Source organism: Aethalodelphis obliquidens, unplaced genomic scaffold, assembly GCF_003676395.1.
Source record: "Aethalodelphis obliquidens isolate GAN/ISIS:26980383/991018 unplaced genomic scaffold, ASM367639v1 scaffold72, whole genome shotgun sequence".
Taxonomy (NCBI): Eukaryota; Metazoa; Chordata; class Mammalia; order Artiodactyla; family Delphinidae; genus Aethalodelphis; species Aethalodelphis obliquidens.
Genome location: NW_020838016.1, coordinates 4,096,817 through 4,115,792, shown reverse-complemented (window position 1 = coordinate 4,115,792; position 18,976 = coordinate 4,096,817). Strand labels below are relative to the sequence as shown.

The window sequence follows — 18,976 nt, the reverse complement described above, 5'->3', positions numbered from 1 at the left end:
TGTGTGTGTGTGTGTGTGTGTGTGTGTGTGTGTGTGTGTGTGTGTGTATATATATATATAGAGAGAGAGAGAGAGAGAGAGAGAGAGTAAGTCAGGGATATTTAGAAATATACTGCATTTTCATTTTGTACTTCATTTACTTAAATAGAATGTTAGTTCCTAGAAGGCAAGAAGAAAGCTATCTATGGTAATAAGAGGATGTGCCATGAATCATGGAAGACCTGAAAGTTTACTAGAGCTTGAAAGAATAATCATTGTAGGTAATCAGAGTGGAATAAGGGCACTGTGAGTGTAGGAGTCACCACAGACATGTAATGTGTGCAGTTGAGCTATTTGGACTAAAGAACTCATTCATAGACCAAACTAAAAGAAGATTGGTTATGGCTCAATTGGTAAAAGGCCTTCAATAACAGTAAAACTAAGACTATTGGTTATCTTTTGCCATATAACAACTTACCCCAAAACTTGGTGCACTATACATTATCTCATTGTTACTATGGGTCAAGAATTTGGGAGTGGCCTAGCTAAGGGGTTCTGGCTTAAGTTCTCTCATCAGATTGCAGTCAAGACTTTGGTTGAGGCTGCAGTCATTTGAAGGCTTGACTGTGGTTGGAGCATCTGCTTCTCATACGGCTTACTCACATGGCTGGTGGAAGAAGACTTAGTTACTCACCACATTGAGTTCTCTATAAGGCAGCTAGAATGTCCTTAAGACATGGCAGTTGGCTTTCCTGAGAGAGACTGATCCAAGAGAGAGAGCAAAGGAAAAGTCACTATGTCTTTTTTGACCTAGCTTCAGATGCCAAAATTCATCATTTCCACTGAATTATATTTATTAGAAACAAGTTAATAAGTACACCCATATTCAAGAAAAGAAGCATGTGTCTCCACCAAAGGAATAGTAACAGAAAATTTGTGGACATTTTAAGACCACCACAAAGAAATTCTTATTTTACTGTATAGTCTGTAATTACATAATATAGTTACATGTAGAGAATGATTAATAGGGTAGTATCAGCAAGCAAAGTAGATTAGAGCTCCAAAACCCAAATAGGAGAAAAATCACCTAGGGACTTTTAATAGTAGTAGAATGGGCTGTCTTACATACATAGTCAAATTGTAGATGTAAAAAGGATATGAAAAAAATTTTAAGTTAAAGTGGGAGGCATCAGACTAGCATCTGAAGTAGACAAGGACTGGGATTCCAAGAAGATAAGCTGTATCTAAATGTTGGCAGTGCTTACAGAGAAGAACTGTGTTTCAAGAACATGAGCTTTTGGCAGTCTAATAAGCATGAGAAAAAGGTATTAGAGGTTAGGCTTAGACATAGAAATGGTTATAAAAAAAGATTTTGAGCAATATTTTCCTACTGAAATAAAGCTAAACCTTTATATTCTCTAGCCTTAGGAATCAGCCACCTATAATCTCAATACCAGAGGTAATGGTAATACCAATGGTAATGAATGGAAGAATGATTGAGCTATGTATTATGAGTTACTGTACTTAGTAGTCACTATAGTTTTAATCAAAATACCATACCTATTCATTGTGTCCTTACCCTACTTCTCTGAGCTTGTGTAATAAAAAACTCAGCCTGGTTTTGTTTGCTTTAATTTTTTTGATTGGTTTGTACAAGCGTATTTTAGCAGAGAATAAGTGTAATTGATCTTTGGGATTTGGGGATTTTGTGGTTATGTTTTGGTTTTGGAGGGGAGCTATTTTATTTTGTTTTATTTTTGCTGTTGTTATTTTTTTTAATTTGTACAGCCCAGTAGAAGACAAAGTATATGAACTTGTAGTTCTTAGAAGTGGAAATTTATATAAAATAGTAGAACAATACCAAGTGACAGGTAGGGATGAAAGCACTATATGGAAAAATTTGTTAATATCTAATTCAGGTGAAGATGTGTATTCCTTCTCACCCAGTAAATTTCACTTCTAAGTATAACAACAGTGTCTCACAGACTTGACTGACCATTTCCTACATCAAGTACACAGATGTTCCAAGAAAAAATACTTACTTGCCTTACCCCATGTGAAGCATTTTAGTATTTTCTATCCCAAATACTTTTTTTTTTCCCCACTCACTAAATTTATTTCATAATGTGCTGGTAGGTAGTAATGCACTGTTTTAAAAACACTGCCCTAGGGGAAACGCTTACACAAGCAGACATGTACGAGAATGCTTATGCCATTCATTGTTAATAAAATCAAAAACTTGGAAACAACCTAAATATCTGCCACTGAGAGAATGTATAAGTAATTTGTAATTTATTTATAGAAAGGAACACTGAACATCAGTTAAAGTTAATATATTGGACTTGGAGCTATATGAATCAGTGTGTATAAATTGCAAAACTGGTTTGTGAAAAAATCTAATTGGAGAGGAAGCCTATAAGATATAATGTATGTAAAGTTTCAAAATATGTAAAACTATATATATGAAGTTAAAGCATAATAACTTTGTAATGTCTGAAATTTTTCATATTTAGAAAAAAAGAAATACCCTTGAACCATTCACATTCATTATTTTAAAGGCCAAGGAACATTCTTTCACAGTTTTTAAGCTACTTTTTATATTGTATCATCTATGAGTGTCTAGATTGATGACAATTAAAAGATTATAATAATGAACATTGATGGAAAGTTTTAGTAGGTACCAGGCACAGTTCTAAGTATTTTATTGATACTTTTATTAAGTGAGTTCATCCTCACAGTCACTGTGAGGTCTAGGTTCAGTTATTATCCCTGTTTTACAGGTGAGGAAATCTAAAAAAAAAGGAAATAACTTGCAGCTAGTAAATAGCAGAGTCAGGATTTGAACTCAGGATGTCTTACTCCAAAGTCTGTATCATTAGCCTCTGTGCTATAGAATCTCTCCATGAGAAAAAGGTATAAACAACAGCGAAAGTGTAGGAAAACTAAAGACTGTAATTGGTAGTATGGTTTTGAAAGAGAAAGTTTCTCACATTTTTATTCTTTAAGCAATGACATGGACTTAGAAGGAACTAAGATTTATTAGAGCAGAGAATTAAATATTAGAATACTAGTACTCATTTTATCACAAAAGAGAAACTAAGGAAAGCTCCTTGACAGATGATTGCCTTGTGTAAATTGGAGAATTAAAAATTATTCATGTATGGTAACTCAGAAACCTTTAAGATTGATCTACAAAAGAAAGGATTTATCTTAATTGTATAATACGGGGTGTTTTTAGCCAGAGTTATTATCCTGTTGAAAGATAAGGTAAAAATATTAACACTGTATTTGTTCATGGTTCACAGATTTTAGAGTAGAAGTAATTCCAGGAGGGTTGTAGTAGATGCTTATGGTGAGGTGAAAAGCTGTCTGGGCACAGAGCCAGAGACCTGACTTTCGGGGTTCGTTCTGCTACCACTTCATAGTGTGGTCACCAGGATTGTTCTGTTGTGACTAAATGTGAATTATTCTTCTTCCCTGTGCAGTTACTTCAAGGACTTGGTTTTGTAAACTACTGTACATTTTCAAATAATACAGGCTGCTACAATTTTGCCTCATAGATACTAATTTTTTGTTCATGAAAATTATTTTTTAATTCTTTAGATGTGTACTAGCTTAGAAAGAGTCACAGTTATTTAGAGAAACACGTTTTGAGTTCTCCATTATCCTGTATTTGGATGTTGATACTCTGGTTCCTCAGAAGTTTTAACATGTGTATTGATCCCATAATAATTGTGAGGCTTTCAGAAAGCTCCAAATGTCATTTCCTAGTCCATTGAAAATAGAGCAGTTGAGTCAAAATAAGATGATTTCCAGAAGCTTTTTTTTTTGTTTGGTATTGGTGGTTTTTATTTCATAGAAGCCATGTAAAAAATAGAAGATATTCAAGTTGGAGACCTTTGCGAGGGCAGATATAAAAATGGTATTTGGATAATATTATATCTATTGCTTGCTGAAAATGAGTATGAAGTACTTTCTAGCTTTGGATATTAATCAGAGGTTTGACTCTTTTTTTTCCTTCTCTAGTGATGCTATTGCTGAGATTAGAGCCATTTGTATTGAAGAAATTGGAGTATGGATGAAAATGTATAGTGATGCCTTCCTAAATGACAGTTACCTAAAATATGTTGGCTGGACTCTTCATGACAGGGTAAGTTACTCTGTTCTCAGCTTTCATAGAAGATGTACTTGTCCTAATATTAATTCTAGAAAGCTAGGAATTAAGATGGCATTGGGGGCGTCCCTGGTGGCGCAGTGGTTGAGAGTCCGCCTGCTGATGCAGGGGACATGGGTTCGTGCCCCCGTCCGGGAAGATCCCACATGCCGCGGAGCGGCTAGGCCCATGAGCCATGGCCGCTGAGCCTGCGCGTCCGGAGCCTGTGCTCTGCACCGGGAAAGGCCACAACAGTGAGAGGCCCTCATACCGCAAAAGAAAAAGAAAAAAAAAAAGATGACATTGGTTGGTTTTTCTCAAGCTTTATAATAATATGGAAATTTAAGATGATACAGCTGAATACTATTTACTTGTGGCCGTGATGAAACTTGAGACATCAGCATATGTGTGAAAACCGTGTCTTAGTTGTAATGCCGTCTTAAAGCAAGGTTGGCAACCTGGTACATCTAAATTTTAAGAGAATGTAGTATCTCAATAAGCTAATTATAATTTTTTTCTAGTTTGGAATCAAAAGAGATTCCTGTTTCTCTTAATATATAGGAACTAAATAAGCTTTCTTATTTTGAATTCTCTAAGGTCATATCGTAGTAGAATGTTTTAGCAGAGTTGAATAGATTTGTTGGATTCTAGAATATCTGGTCTTAAAATCTGTCTCTACTTCCACTCTCTTAGAAAAGGCTCTGACTTAAAAGGAATCTCACATTATTAAGTCCTGAGTATGTAATCCTTAAATAACCAAGGATAGGAATGATAAATTGCTGGAATTTTTATATTGAATGACCTGACATTCTATAACTTGAATTGCCAGATTTTCACACACAAAAAAGAAATCTTAACAATGATTTCTTTTAAAAGATGTTATATTCCATTATTCGAATTGTTAAAAGTATCATAACTATTAGAAGATATTTTATCTTTTTTTTTCATTTTATCTTTTTAAATGCAATTATATTCTTAGACTTTTACAGTAATTTTGGTAATAGTCTAAGACTTATTTTCTATATATTACCATTATTAGCCTGTGGAGCATTTTTTACTTATTGATTGATTGATTGATTGATTGATTTTTTTAGACAGCTCAGAGCAATTTATTTTTTTATAGGTTTGGCATTTTTTTTAAATTTTTTTTTTGAAGTATTGTTGGTTTATAGTGCTGTGCCAATCTCTGCTGTACAGTAAAGTGACTAAGTTATACACATATGTACATTCTTTTTTATATTATGGTTTATCACAGGATATTCAATATAGTTCCCTGTGTTATACATTAGAACCTTGTTGTTTATCCATTCTAAATGTAATAGTTTGCATCTACCAATCCCAAACTCCCAGTCCATCCTTCTCCCTGCCCAACTTGAGTCTGTTTCTGTTTTGTAGATAGGTTCATTTGTGCCATATTTTAAATTCCACATATAAGTGGTATCATATATTTGTCTTTCTATTTCTGACTTCACTTAGTATGACAATCTCTAGTTGCATCCATGTTGCTGCAAATGGTATTATTTTGTTCTTTTTGTGGCTGAATAGTATTCCATTGTATATATTTACTACATCCTCTTTATCCATTCCTCTGTCGATGGACATTTAAGTTGTTTCTATGTTTTGGCTATTGTGAACAGTGCTGCTATGAACATAGGGGTGCATGTATCTTTTGAATTATAGTTTTGTTCAGGTATATTCCCAGGAGGGGGATTGCTGGATTATGTGGTAATTCTGTTTTTAGTTTTCTGAGTAGCCTGCATACTGTTCTCCATAGTGGTTGTACCAGCTTACAGTTCCCCCCAACAGTGTAGGAGTTCCCTTTTCTCCACATCCTCTCCAGCATTTGTTATTTGTAGACTTTTTAATGATGGCCATTCTGACTGGTGTGAGGTGGTACCTCAGTGTAGTTTTGATTTGCATTTGTCTAATAATTAGTGATGTTGAGCATCTTTTCATGTGCCTATTGGCCATCTGTATGTCTTCTTTGGAGAAATGTCTATTAAGGTCTTCTGCCCATTTTTCAATTGGGTTATTTGTTTTTTTGTTGATGAGTTGCATGAGTTTTTTGTATATTTTGTAGATTAAGCCTCGTCTGTTGCATCATTTGCAAATATTTTCTCCCATTTGGTAGGTTGTCTTTCTTTTTTTTTTATGGTTTTCTTTGCTGTGCAAAAGCTTGCAAGTTTGATTAGGCCCCATTTGTTTATTTTTGTTTTTATTTGTATTGCCTTGGGAGTCTGACCTAAGAAAACATTGGTACAATTTATGTCAGAGGATGTTTTGCCTATGCTCTCTTCTAGGAGTTTTATGGTATGTTGTCTTATGTTTAAGTCTTTAAGCCATTTTGAGTTTATTTTTGTGCATGGTGTAAGGGTGTGTTCTAACTTCATTGATTTACATGCAGCTGTCCAACTTTCCCAGCACCATTTGCTGAAGAAACTTTCTTTTTCCCCTTGTATATTCTTACCTCCTTTGTCAAAGATTAATTGACAATAGGTGTGTGGTTTATTTCTGGGCTCTCTATTCTGTTCCATTGATCCATATGCCCGTTTTTGTACCAGTACCACACTGTTTTGATTACTGTAGCTTTGTAGCATTGTCTGAAGTCTGGGGAGTTATGCCTTTGTTTTTTTCCTCAGGATGGCTCTAGCACTTCTGGGTCTTTTATGGTTCCATATAAATTTTTGGATTATTTGTTCTAGTTTTGTGAAAAATGTCATGGATAATTTTATAGGGATCGCATTAAGTCTGTAGAATGCTTTGGGTAGTATTGCCATTTTAACAATGTTAATTCTTCCAGTTCAAGAGCATGGGATATCTTTCTATTTCTTTGAATCCTCTTTCATTTCCTTTATTAATGTTTTATAGTTCTCAGCATATAAGTCTTTCACCTCCTTGGTCAGGTTTATTCCTCGATTTTTTTGGGGGGGGGGTGCAATTTTAAAAGGTGTTTACATTCCCTTTCTGATATTTCGTTGTTAGTGTAAAGGAATGCAACCGATTTCTGAATGTTAATCTTCTATCCTGCTACTTTGCTGAATTTATTTGTTAGATCTAGTAGTTTTTGTGTGGAGTCCTTAGGATTTTCTGCATATAGTGACAATTTTACCTCTTCCCTTTCAATTTGAATACCTTTTATTTCTTTTTCTTGTCTGATTGCTGTGGCTAAGAATTCCAATACTATGTTGAAAAGAAATGGTGAGAGTGGTCATTCTTGTCTTGTTCCAGATTTTAGTGGGAAGGCTTTCAGCTTTTCATCGTTGATTATTATATTGACTGTGGGTTTCTCATAAATGGCTTTAATTATGTTGAGATATGTTCCCTCTATTCCCACTTTGGTAATAGTTTTTATCATGAATGAATGTTGAATTCTGTCAAATGCTTTTTCTGCATCTTTTGAGATAATCATGTGGTTTTTGACTTTTCTTTTGTTAATGTGCTGTATTGCACTGATTGATTTGCATATGTTGAACCATCCTTGTGAACCTGGGATGAATCCCACTTGGTCATAGTGTATGATCTTTTTTATGTGTTGTTGGATTCTTTTTGCTAATATTTTGCTGAGGATTTTTGCATCTATATTTATCAAAGATATTGGCCTATAATTTTCTTTTTTGGTGGTGTCTTTGTCTACTTTTGGTATCAGGGTGATGGTGGCTTCATAGAATGTCTTTGGGAGTGTTCCCTCCTCTTCAGTCTTTTGGAAGAGTTTGAAAAGAATCAGTGTAAGTTCTTTGTATGTTTGGTAGAATTCACCTGTGAAGCCATCTGGTCCTGGACTTCCGTTTGTAGGAAGTATTTTTATTACAGATTCTATTTCACTTCTGGTGATTGATCTGTTCAAATTATCTATTTCTTATTGATTCAATTTTGGTGGTCTATATGTTTCTAGAAAGTTATCCATTTCTTCTAAGTTGTGAAATTTGTTAGCATATAATGGTTCATAGTATTTTCTTATGTTTTTGTATTTCTGCGGTATCAGTTGATATTTCTTCTTTTTCATTTCTCATTTTGTTTATTTGGGTTCTCTCTCTTTTCTTCTTGGTGAGCCTGGCTAGAGGTTTGTCAATTTTGTTTACCCTTTCAAAGAACCAGCTCTTGGTTTTGTTATTTTTTCCTTTTCTTTTTTTAATCTCTATTTTATTTATTTCCTCCCCGATCTTTATTATTTCCTTCCTTCTGCTGACTTTAGGTTTTGTTTGTTCTTCTTTTTCTAATTCTTTTAAGTGATAGTTTAGGTTGTTTACTTGAGATTTGTCTTGTTTTTTGATGAAGGCCTGTATCACTATAAACTTCCCTCTAAGAACTGCTTTTGCTGTGTCCCATAGATTTTGTATGGTTGTGTTTTCATTGTTGTTTGTCTCAAGGTATATTTTAATTTCCTTTTTGATTTCCTCATTGACCCATTGGTTTTTTAGTAGCATGTTATTCAGTCTCCAACTAATTGTTCTTTTCTCATTTCTTTTCCTGTGGTTGATTTCTAATTTCATGCCATTGTGGTCAGAGAAAATGCCTAAAATAATTTCTGTACTCTTAAATTTGTTGAGGTTAGTTTTGTGACCTAGGATGTGGTCAGCCCTAGAGAATGTTCTGTGTGCACTCAAAAAGAATGTGTATTCTGTTTTTTGTGGGGTGGTGGTGGTGTTTGTTTTTTTTTTGGATGTAGTATCCTGAAACTATCAATTAAGTCTAACTATTGTATCATTTAGGACCTCTGTTACCTTGTTGATTCTCTGTCTGGAAAATTTGTCCATTGATGTGAGTGGGGTGTTAAAGTCTCCTACTATTGTATTCCCATCAATTTCTCCCTTTATATCTGTTAGTATTTGTTTTATGTATCAGAGGTGCTCCTATATTAGGTGCATATATGTTGATAAGTACAAAATCGTCTTCTTGTATTGATTCTTTTATCATTATGTAGTGTACTTCTTTATCTTTCTTTATAACCTTTGCTTTAAAGTCTATTTTGTCTGATATGAGTATTGCAACTCCTGCTTTCTTGTCATTTCCGTTTGCATGAAATATCTTTTACCATTCCCTCTTTCTCAATCTATGTGTATCCTTTGCCCTAAGGTGGGTCTCTTACAGGCAGCATATTGTAGACTCTTGTTTTTTCTATCCGGTCTGCCACTCTTTGTCTTTTGATTGGAGCATTCAGTCCATTGACACTTAAGGTAATTATTGATATATATATGTATTTATTGCCATTTAGAACCGTGTTTTCCAGTTGATTCTTTGTTTCTTCTTTGTTCCTTTTTCTGTTTTTCTTTTTGTGGTTTCATGATTTCCTTTTATTTTATGCTTGTGTTCTTTTTTCAGTTTTTGTGAATCTATTGTATGTTTTTCATTTGTGGTTGCCCTGTTTTCAAGTATGTTAACCCCTTCTCATATATGCTTGCTTTAGACTGGTAGTCATATAGGCTCAAACACATTTAAAAAAAACAAAAAGAATCTGCATTTTCTTACTCTCCTTCTCCACATTTTATGATTTTGATGTCCCTTTTTACATCCTCATGTTTATCCCTTTGCTGCTCCTTGTGTTTATCATTGCTTTCACAAATAGGGTTTTTTTTTTTCTTTTTGATCTCTATACTGGCTAATTTAAGTGATTTACTTTCTAATTGTGATTTCCTCCTTCCTATTTCTTCTTGCTGCTTCTTTTCTATTTAGAGATGACCTTTCCATATTTCTTTCAGGATAGGTTTAGTATTGCTGTTTTCTTTCAATTTTTGCTTCTCTGAGAAATTATTTATTTCTCCTCCTATTCTACATGATAATCTTGCTGAGTAGAGTATTCTAGGTTGCAGATTTTTCTCTTTTAAGACTTTGAATATATTTTGTATGACCTTCTGGCCTGCAGTGTTTCTGTAGAGAAATCAGCTGATAGTCTTATGGGGGTTCCCTTGTAAAGAACTCTTGGTTTTTCTCTTGCTGCCTTTAGAATCCTCTCTTTATCTTTAACTTCTGCCATTTTTATTATAATATGTCTTGATGTAGGTCTGTTTGGCTTCATCTTCTTTGGGACCCTCTGTGCTTCCTGTATCTGGATATCTGTTTCCTTCTTTTAGTTTGGGAAATTTTCAGCCATAATTTTTTCAAATACATCTTCAATCCTCTTTTCTCTTTCTTCTCCTTCTGGAATCCCTGTTATGCATAGATTGGCCTGCTTTATATTATCCCGTAGATCTCCTATGTTGCTTTCATTTTTTTTTTTTTTTCATTTGGCTTTCTCTCTTCTGTTTTGATTGGGTAATTTCCATTAGTCTGTCTTCCAGGTCACTTATTCTTTCTTCTGCATTATTCATTCTGCTGTTCATTGCCTTGAGCTCAGCTTTTGTCTCAGCAAATGAATTTTCTAATTTTTATTGTCTCCTCCTTGTAGTTTCAAGTTCCTTTTTACAGTAATCTGCCTTTCTGTTGATAGCCTTTCTTAATTCCTTCAGTATTTTCATTACCTCCTTTTTTAACTCGGTGTCTATTAGACTGAGGAGGTCTTTTTCGTTGTTCCTGCAGGCAAATTTTTTTGGTCTTTTAACTGAGAGTGGTTCCTCTGCTTTTTCATTTTGCTTATATTTCTCTTACTCTGTGAGTTCAGGAGAAAAAATTATCTACTGTGGTCTTGGAGGGCTATTTATAAGCAGGAGAATCCCTGTGTAGCTTGTGTGGGTTCAGTATTTTTTTGACATGAGTGCTGTTTTTGGTTTGGATGCTTGCTGTCTGTTTCTTAGCATGTGCTGGCTGTTATCCCCTTGATCGGGGTGTGCAGGTGCACGCTCCCAGGGAGGCGGGAGCAAGAGTTGGCTCCCGGTCGCAGGTTTCTCTGCAATGGCGGCAGCAGGTCATGTGTCCCTGGGGAAGACACATGTGTGTCATGTGTCCCTGGGGAAGTTGGCCCTAGATCTTGGGACCCTAGGCGGCAGTGGTGTGTTGCGCACCCCTTGGAGGTGGGGGTAGTGGTTGGCACCGGGTTGCAGGACCCTTGTCAGCGGTGGTTGGCTGTGCGCACTCCCGGGGAAGTTGGTCCCACTTCATGGGACCCTCTGCAGTGGCGGGCCATGCCAGCTCCTGGAAAGGTGAGGGCAGTGATCTGCACCCCCGCTCACAGGACCCTTGGCAGTGGCAGCAGCAATGGCAGCGTTCTGCACCTGCCTCTGGAGTCCAAGATGTCAGCCATGGCTCACGCCTGCCCCTGGAGCTCATATAGGCAGTGCCCTGCTGCCTGTGAGCATGCAGAGAAAGACGCTCCTATGGCGGGCCCACCCTTCTCCTCTCATGCCCCCCAACAATGGTCCCTTGCCTCTGGTGGGCCCAGGCTTCTTCCCAGACTCCCTCAGTTTTGGCACCCTGCACCCTACCCCCCTCAGGCTTTGCTCACATAGCCAACCCCAGTCCTCTCCCCGGGGTCTGACCTCCAAAGCCCGAGCCTCAGTACCCAGCCCCCACCTGCCCCAGCAGGCAAGCGGACAAGCGTCTCGGGCTGGGGAGTGCCGGTCAGCATCGACCTGTGCAGATCTGTCTCTGCTTTGCCCTCCACACATCTGTTGCTGTGCTCTCCTCCAAGGCTCTGAAGCTACCCCTCTGTCCCCGCCAGTGGACAGAGGGACTGAGGGGACTTCCCAGTGTGCGGAAACCTTTCCTTTTTCACAGCTCCCTCCCAGAGGTTCAGGTCCATTCCCGATTCCTTTCTCTCTCTTTTTCTTTTGCCCTGCCCAGTTACATGGAGATTCTCTTGCTCTTTTGGAAGTCTGAATTCTTCTGCCAGCATTCAGTAGATGTTCTGTGAGAGTCATTCCACACATAGATGTATTTTTGATGTATCTGTGGGGAGAAGGTGAGCTCCACGTCCTACTCCTCCGCCATGTTGATCCGGTTCCCCGAGCATTTATTTATTAAATAGTAGTGTGCTAAGTATTATCAAAGAAAACCACAAAATCACATAAATTATAATGAAAGTTCCCAAGGGAATTTTATAGGCCATTTTTGCTATAAAAGAGCGTTCAGAGTGTAGGGAGATCATCATAAGTTGGTTGGTCAGTTTCAGTGACTAATTTTTAATTGAGGATTAAAAGGGATTCTTATTTCCCACCTCATTTGAAGGAAAATCCAGTTAGTGTGTACATAGTGAATTTTTTCCTGAATATATTTATTTCCCCTATCAATTCAGATTCTTTTGTCTATAGTAATAAATCCCAAACTCGATTTTGTTTTCTTTTTCCAGTCCTCATGTGGTACTGGGGACCTTTACATCTAAGCCTCATCTCAGATGCATCCAATTAAATTTTACTGGTGTGAGAGATATTAGAATTACACCTTGTGCCCTCATGCAGGCATATCCATACTACTAAATCCAAGCAGACAAGCTTTTTAGTAGAAATAAGTTTAAAGTCTTTCATTTTTATTCCCTACTACTACCATACCAGTTTTCCTCCTCTCCTCACCTCCCTAATAGAGTATTCTACTGAATTTCAATAACAGTAACAATTACCAGTTTTAACAGAACTTATGTATGTCCACAAATTCTGGGGAAAACACCAATTTGATGTGGCCTATCAAAAAATAAACAAACATCAATTTAAAACAAATCACTAAACTGTGTCTGTCTGTAGAAATCCTCTGTCCAGATAAAGGAAGAGGTAGGTTTCTCCTGTACATTGTTGGTAAAATGATTTAAGGAGTAAGTAGTGTTTTCAATAGGATGATGTTATAAACCTCTCCTGTGATCTCCAATTGCTTTACTTAGAAAAGAGTGTAAGTATTAAATATTTATTTCTAAACTTTCCTTTTTGTCATTCCCTTTCTGATCACCTTGTACTTTTTTTCTCTGAAGATTGAAGTAATTTCCTTTCTCTTCTTTTAATCATCTGGTTGAAAGTGTTCATTGTATAGGCTGTAACCTCTGTCTTCAGACTCATCCTGTGCATTTTCAAATGAGCTGATAAAATTTCTTCTCATTTTTAAAAAAATTACATTTTAATTATCAATTGCATTTTTCCATTTTTGTTGAGATATAATCGACATTTAACATTGTGTTAGTTTAAGGTATGCAACATAATGATTTGATATTCTTTCTGTCTTGATTTTAGAATTTTAGAGGTTATAACCTAGTCTACCCTCCTATAAATAAGACAAACTTTTTTCATACTGCCAATTTGTATAAGTTCTGCAGTATTAAATTTTGGTCATTAGAAAGACGGACAATCTCTAACAGCTAAAGGAGTTATTAGAAATTCAGTTCATCTTTCTGTTGACCAAAACTTATTTCTAAATTCCTACCCATTGGTTTTAGTTCTGACATTGAGGGTGACACAGAATAGGTCTAATTTAGATACAGCTTTAGTAATCTCTGTGCTCTGCACTACGTATCTTACTCTCTTTTTGTATTTATGCTCATGACACTAGATTACCTTTCTTTGTCCTTTCCAGTTTGTAAATATGACTGTACTGTTTTTTGCTTTTAGCTTATGTGTACAATTCTTCTACTTTCTTGCAAATGCTTGATTACTTATATCAAAATCTCAGTGCTTGGGTGGGATTTATTTTCAGTTAGTCCATTTCATTTCCTCATCTTTGTGTTCACTCATCCCATATTCTGTTTCTCAAGTTTACCAAAAACCTTTTAGCTCTGTATATGTCAAGCAAATGACATCTGTTGCCGATCACTAGAAGTAGAAGTTCAAATTCTTTGCCCACTGCATACTGATCACCAAGGAAAACACAACACAGTCAAGCATTGGATGGAACAATGCTTTACTCATATGGAGAAGGGACAGAGCAAGATTAGCTTCAGTAGTGTCAGTCCCCCATGGTCCAGCAGTTGCCCTTCATGCACCCCTCTTGTGCCACAGAACTAAGGACCCTATTCTGTCCTCACAGGGGACAGATTTAATAGTGGGGTTGGCCAGGTGCCATATGATGCACACACTTAAGCAGAACAAAAGAATGCACATTGGGTCTAAAACGGGAGTGATATTCCCACACAAGGTGATAAACCCAGCACAGTCCATGAAGACTCTTATTACTTGATAAGGAAGTATTCCAGACCCAAGGCCTCTTCCTGTAAAGCCAAGTGTGGGTCAAAACACTGTACAGGAGACTGCCTTTCCCAACAGTCTACCCCTCACCCCTGCTCGACCACTGACATGGCAGATAAAGCATGTCAATCACCCACCCCAAACTTGAAGGCAGAATTGGGTTCACCAGGGTCCCAGAACAATCTGTTTGGATGTGGAGTGTTCATAGAGCCTTCCTGTCATTAGGAAACAGCACTTTACCAGGCCCGTTAGGAGAGCCAGACCCAGGAAGACAGTCAAGCCACCCTAGAGGGTGGTCTTCAACGTGCATTAAGCCAGCTAAAGAGGTCAAATTGTGAGTTTGGGGAGACTGTGTGTGTACAGCTGATAACCATCCCTCCTGAGCATGGATGTTCATCAGCTCAGTTTTCAGCTTCCCCAAATTGTTGACGTATACACAGTAAGAAATGCTGACAATAACACAAACACCACCTTGTTCTGCCAGCAGGTAATTGAGGGCTATTTAGTTATCCATCACCACCTTGACTAGTGAGTTCAGTGAGTCTCATTGGCTTGGATGGCTTGGGCATAGTGTTAGCTATTTCTGCTATGGTTGAGGACAGGTTGTACACCCATTTTTTTCTAGGGCCTGCATACCTATTCCCAGTATTAGAATTTGGATAGCAGAATGAAACCAGTGGTTAGTTTGTCTTCCCAGGAGGATACTGTGAGCCACTTTGTAATACATCAGCAGAAGGGGTCCTTTTCAGCCCTCTCTGCAGTTGCTGACATGGACAGTCAGCCTTAGAACTCTGAGGCAGCAATCCTTCCCCTGGAGGCAGACATTCTATTGCCCATTGGGGTCCACAGAGAAGTACATAACCCTGAGGGGTGCAGGGGACACATGTCAGGGATTTTGTTCGGATAATGCTGACTAGTCCAGTTATATACAGCCTTGGCTTGCTTTTACCATGTGGCTGCAGGGAGAGAAAAGTTACATACTGGGCATCCAAGTCCAAAATGTTGGTATAGATCAGTAATAAGCATTCTTGTACAGGGTTTTTTTTCTGTCACATCATAGGAAATATTAAAGTAAGAGACTCCGGAGCATGCCTGCTTCTGGGCCTGTATCAAATGAGTGACCCAGCTATTTGACCCATTGACAACTTGAGGAAGTTCTGAGGAGTTTTGTGTCAGCCAGGCCATTACAGTGGGAATGCGGAACAAGAAGGAATTCATTCTGTGATGACAAATCCCAGCATTGTTTAAGTTTGCCTCCTCTGACTGTGGCTGTTGTTGTAACAGACACAGCAGATGATTCTGTAGGAGTGAGAAGAGGAAAGATTAATGTTTCTACTCCTCTCCCACTTCATGAATCTTCTCAGGCCAGAGCTACTCTGGTCTACTGCTTGTGATACTAGCTGCCCTGGTATTGCAACCCAAGCCAGATGTTACCTCCTCTGTGGGCACCCAGTGCCTTTGTGGCTTGACACAAACTTTTTGGCCTCAGTTGACCAGTCTAGGGAAGGACTGCACAAACTTGACATGTCTGTTAACGTCACCCACCTGATTGAAAGGGTCAGTGTGCCCAGTACTACTAGAAGGACCCTCGCTAGCACCCTGATACTCCTTGATTTCATCTCCCACCTTTGTGGTATCCCATAGGAGGGAGGTTCCCCAAGGTAAGTATCATATCCAGACTAGAATCAAGGGGCCCTGTCTGGGGTACAATCGTAGGCAGAACTGCAGATCACCCCAAAGACGTACACTCCAACAGGAAAAAAGAAGAATGAATGACATGTTGAGATTGTGATTTTGCAGGCACAGCCTAAGCACATGGCTGCCTAGTCCACTTCCACCACAACCAAACTCAGTATTTCCCAACGTGTGTTGCAGTGCCTGTTTTCCTTGCACTGGAGTGTTTAGTAGCCATAGTCCCTGAGAGTGTGCCCATTGTCTTGCTTGGGCAGTGAAGGATGTTCCTTGGTCAGAGTGAAGTCCCATGGGGTATCCAAAAATATGACATAAATTTTATTCAAGGACAGCTATGTTTCAGCATCCACATGCCAGACTGGAGTAGCTATACAATAGCCTGACTAGGTGTTATGGCAGTGAGGCATCATCTTTGCCTGTGGCTGGTCGTCAGGGGTTTGATGTGAACAATCTGCCAGATCCAGGTGAGTCCCAGTCCTTGGTTAATGTGTCCCAGTTCTTCTCTCTGGATGATTTGAGTATATTGACAAGAATCACAAGATTGTACTACATCCTTAGACTTCTGGGTTATCTCTTGGGCTCTGGCCCATTTTTGCATCTGAAGTAGACTCCTTTTTCCATCGATGTACCCACCAGGCAATTGTTGCAGCCCACTGGGCACAAACTTAATTGACACGAGTCCATTTATGTTTTTATTTTAAAAGTTCCTTTGCAAACACAAGCATGTGGTCCTTCACAAAAACATGCTACTAAAAAAAGAACAAAAAAAGTCAATGAAGAAATTAAAGAGGAAATCAGAAAACACCTCAAGACAAATGAAAATAAAAATACAGCTTGCCAAAATCTATGGGATGCAGAAATGCAGCTCTCAGAGGGAAGTTTATAGTGATACAGGCCTACAAGAAACAAGAAAAATCTCAAATAAACAACCTAACCTACCATCTGAAAGAGTTAGAACAAAGCCCGAAGTCATCAGGAGGAAGGAAATAATAAAGATCAGAGAGGAAATATAAAAATAGAGACCCCCCAAAAAAGACAACAGAAAAGATAAATGAAATCAAGAACTAGTCTTTTGCAAGCATAAACAAAATTGATAAGCCTTTAGCTAGGCTCGTTAAGAAAAAAAGAGAACCCAAATAAACAAAATAAGAAAAGAAAGAGGAGAAATTACAACTGATACTCAGATATACAAAAAACTCGTAAGAGAATATTATGCACGGTTATATGCCAACAAATTGGAAACCTAGAAAAAAATGGGTAAATTTCTAGAAACGTACACTTTTCCAAGACTGAATCTGGAAGAAATAATCTGAGCAGACGAGTCACTAGTAGTGAAATTGAATTAGTAATCAAAAAGCTCCCAGCAAATAAAAGTCCAAGACCCAATGGCTTCACAGGGGAATTCTACCAAACATGTAAAGAAGAGCTACTATCTATCCTCAAACTATTACAAAAAATTGAGGAACACTTCTGAATTCATTCCATGAGGCCACCATTACCCTGATACCAAAACCAGACGAAGATATTACCAAAAAAAAGAAAATTACAGACCAATATCTGATGAATATGCAGAAATTCTCAACAAAATATTAGCAAACCTAATTCAACAATATATAAACAGGATCATACACCATGATCAACTGGGATTTACTAGAAGGATGCAAGGATGGTTTAATATCCACAAATCAGTCAATGTAATACACCACATTAACAAAATGGAGACTACAACCACATCATCATTTCAATAGACATAGAAAAGGCATTCGACAGATTTCAACACCTATTCATGATAAACACTCTAATCAAAGTTGATATCAAGGAAACATATGTAAACATAATAAAGGCCATTTATGACAAACCCACAGTTGACATCATACTCAACAGTGAAAAGCTGAACGCTTTTCCTTTAAAATCAGAAACAAGAATGCTCACTCTTGCCACTTCCATTTAACATAGTATTGGAAGTCCTAGCCATGGCAATCAGAGAAGAAAAAGAAATAAAAGACATCTAAATTGGAAAGGAAGAAGTAAAACTGTCACTGTTTGCAGATAACGTGATACTATATATAGAAAACCCTAAAATGACCACCAGTATACTATTAGAAGTAATAAATGAATTAAGTAAAGTTGCAGGACACAAGATTAATATACAGGAATCTGTTGCTTTTCTATATACTAGTAATGAACTATCAGAAAGAGAAAGCAAGAAAACAACCCCATTTAAAATTGCATCAAATGGAACAGAATAGAAAGTCCAGAGATAAACCCATGCACGTGTGGTCACCTAATCTATGACAAAGGGGGCAAGAATATAAAATGGAGAAAAGACAATCTCTTTGATAAGTGGTGCTGGGAAAACTGGACAGCTACATGTAAACGAATGAAATTAGATACTATAAATCTCTTAGACGAAAACATAGGCAGAACACTCTTCGACATAAATCACAACAACATCTTTTTCAATCCACCTCCTAAACAAATGGGACCTAATTAAACTTAAAAGCTTTTGCACAGCAAAGGCTGTGCAAAACGATAAACAAGACGAAAAGACAACCCTCAGAATGGGAGAAAATATTTGCAAACAAAACAACCGACAAGGGATTAATCTCCAAAATACACAAACAGCTCATGCAGCTCAATATCCAAAAAACAACCAACCCAGTCACAAAATGGGTAGAGGATGTAAATAGACATTTCTCCAAAGAAAACATACAAATGGCTAAAAAGCACGTGAAAAGATGCTCAAAATCACTAATAGAGAAATGCAAATCAAAACTACAGTGAGGTATCACCTCACACTGGTCAGAATGGCCATCATCAAAAAATCTACAAACAATAAATGCTGGAGAGGGAGAAAAGGGAACCCTCCTACACTGTTGGTGGGAATGTAAACTGGTACCTCCACTGTGGAGAACAGTATGGAGGTTCCTTAAAAAACTAAAACTAGAGCTACCATATGACCCAGCAATCCCACTCCTGGGCATATATCCAGAGAAAACCATAATTTGAAAAGATACATTCACCACAGTGTTCATTGCAGCACTATTTACAGTAACCAGGACATAGAAGCAACCTAAATGTCCATCAACAGAGGAATGGATAAAGAAGATGTGGTATATAT

General features: G+C 37.5%; 1 protein-coding gene across 2 annotated transcripts in view; it reads left to right on the top strand.

Annotated features, from left to right (window-relative positions):
* The window catches only part of STAG1 (STAG1 cohesin complex component), a 431,541-nt gene that overhangs the window by 295,534 nt on the left and 117,031 nt on the right, over positions 1-18,976 (top strand). For both annotated transcript variants that reach the window (XM_027091619.1, XM_027091620.1), the window contains one exon: positions 4,006-4,129. In XM_027091619.1, the coding sequence (XP_026947420.1) occupies positions 4,006-4,129 (124 nt within the window). The remainder of the gene's footprint in view (positions 1-4,005; positions 4,130-18,976) is intronic.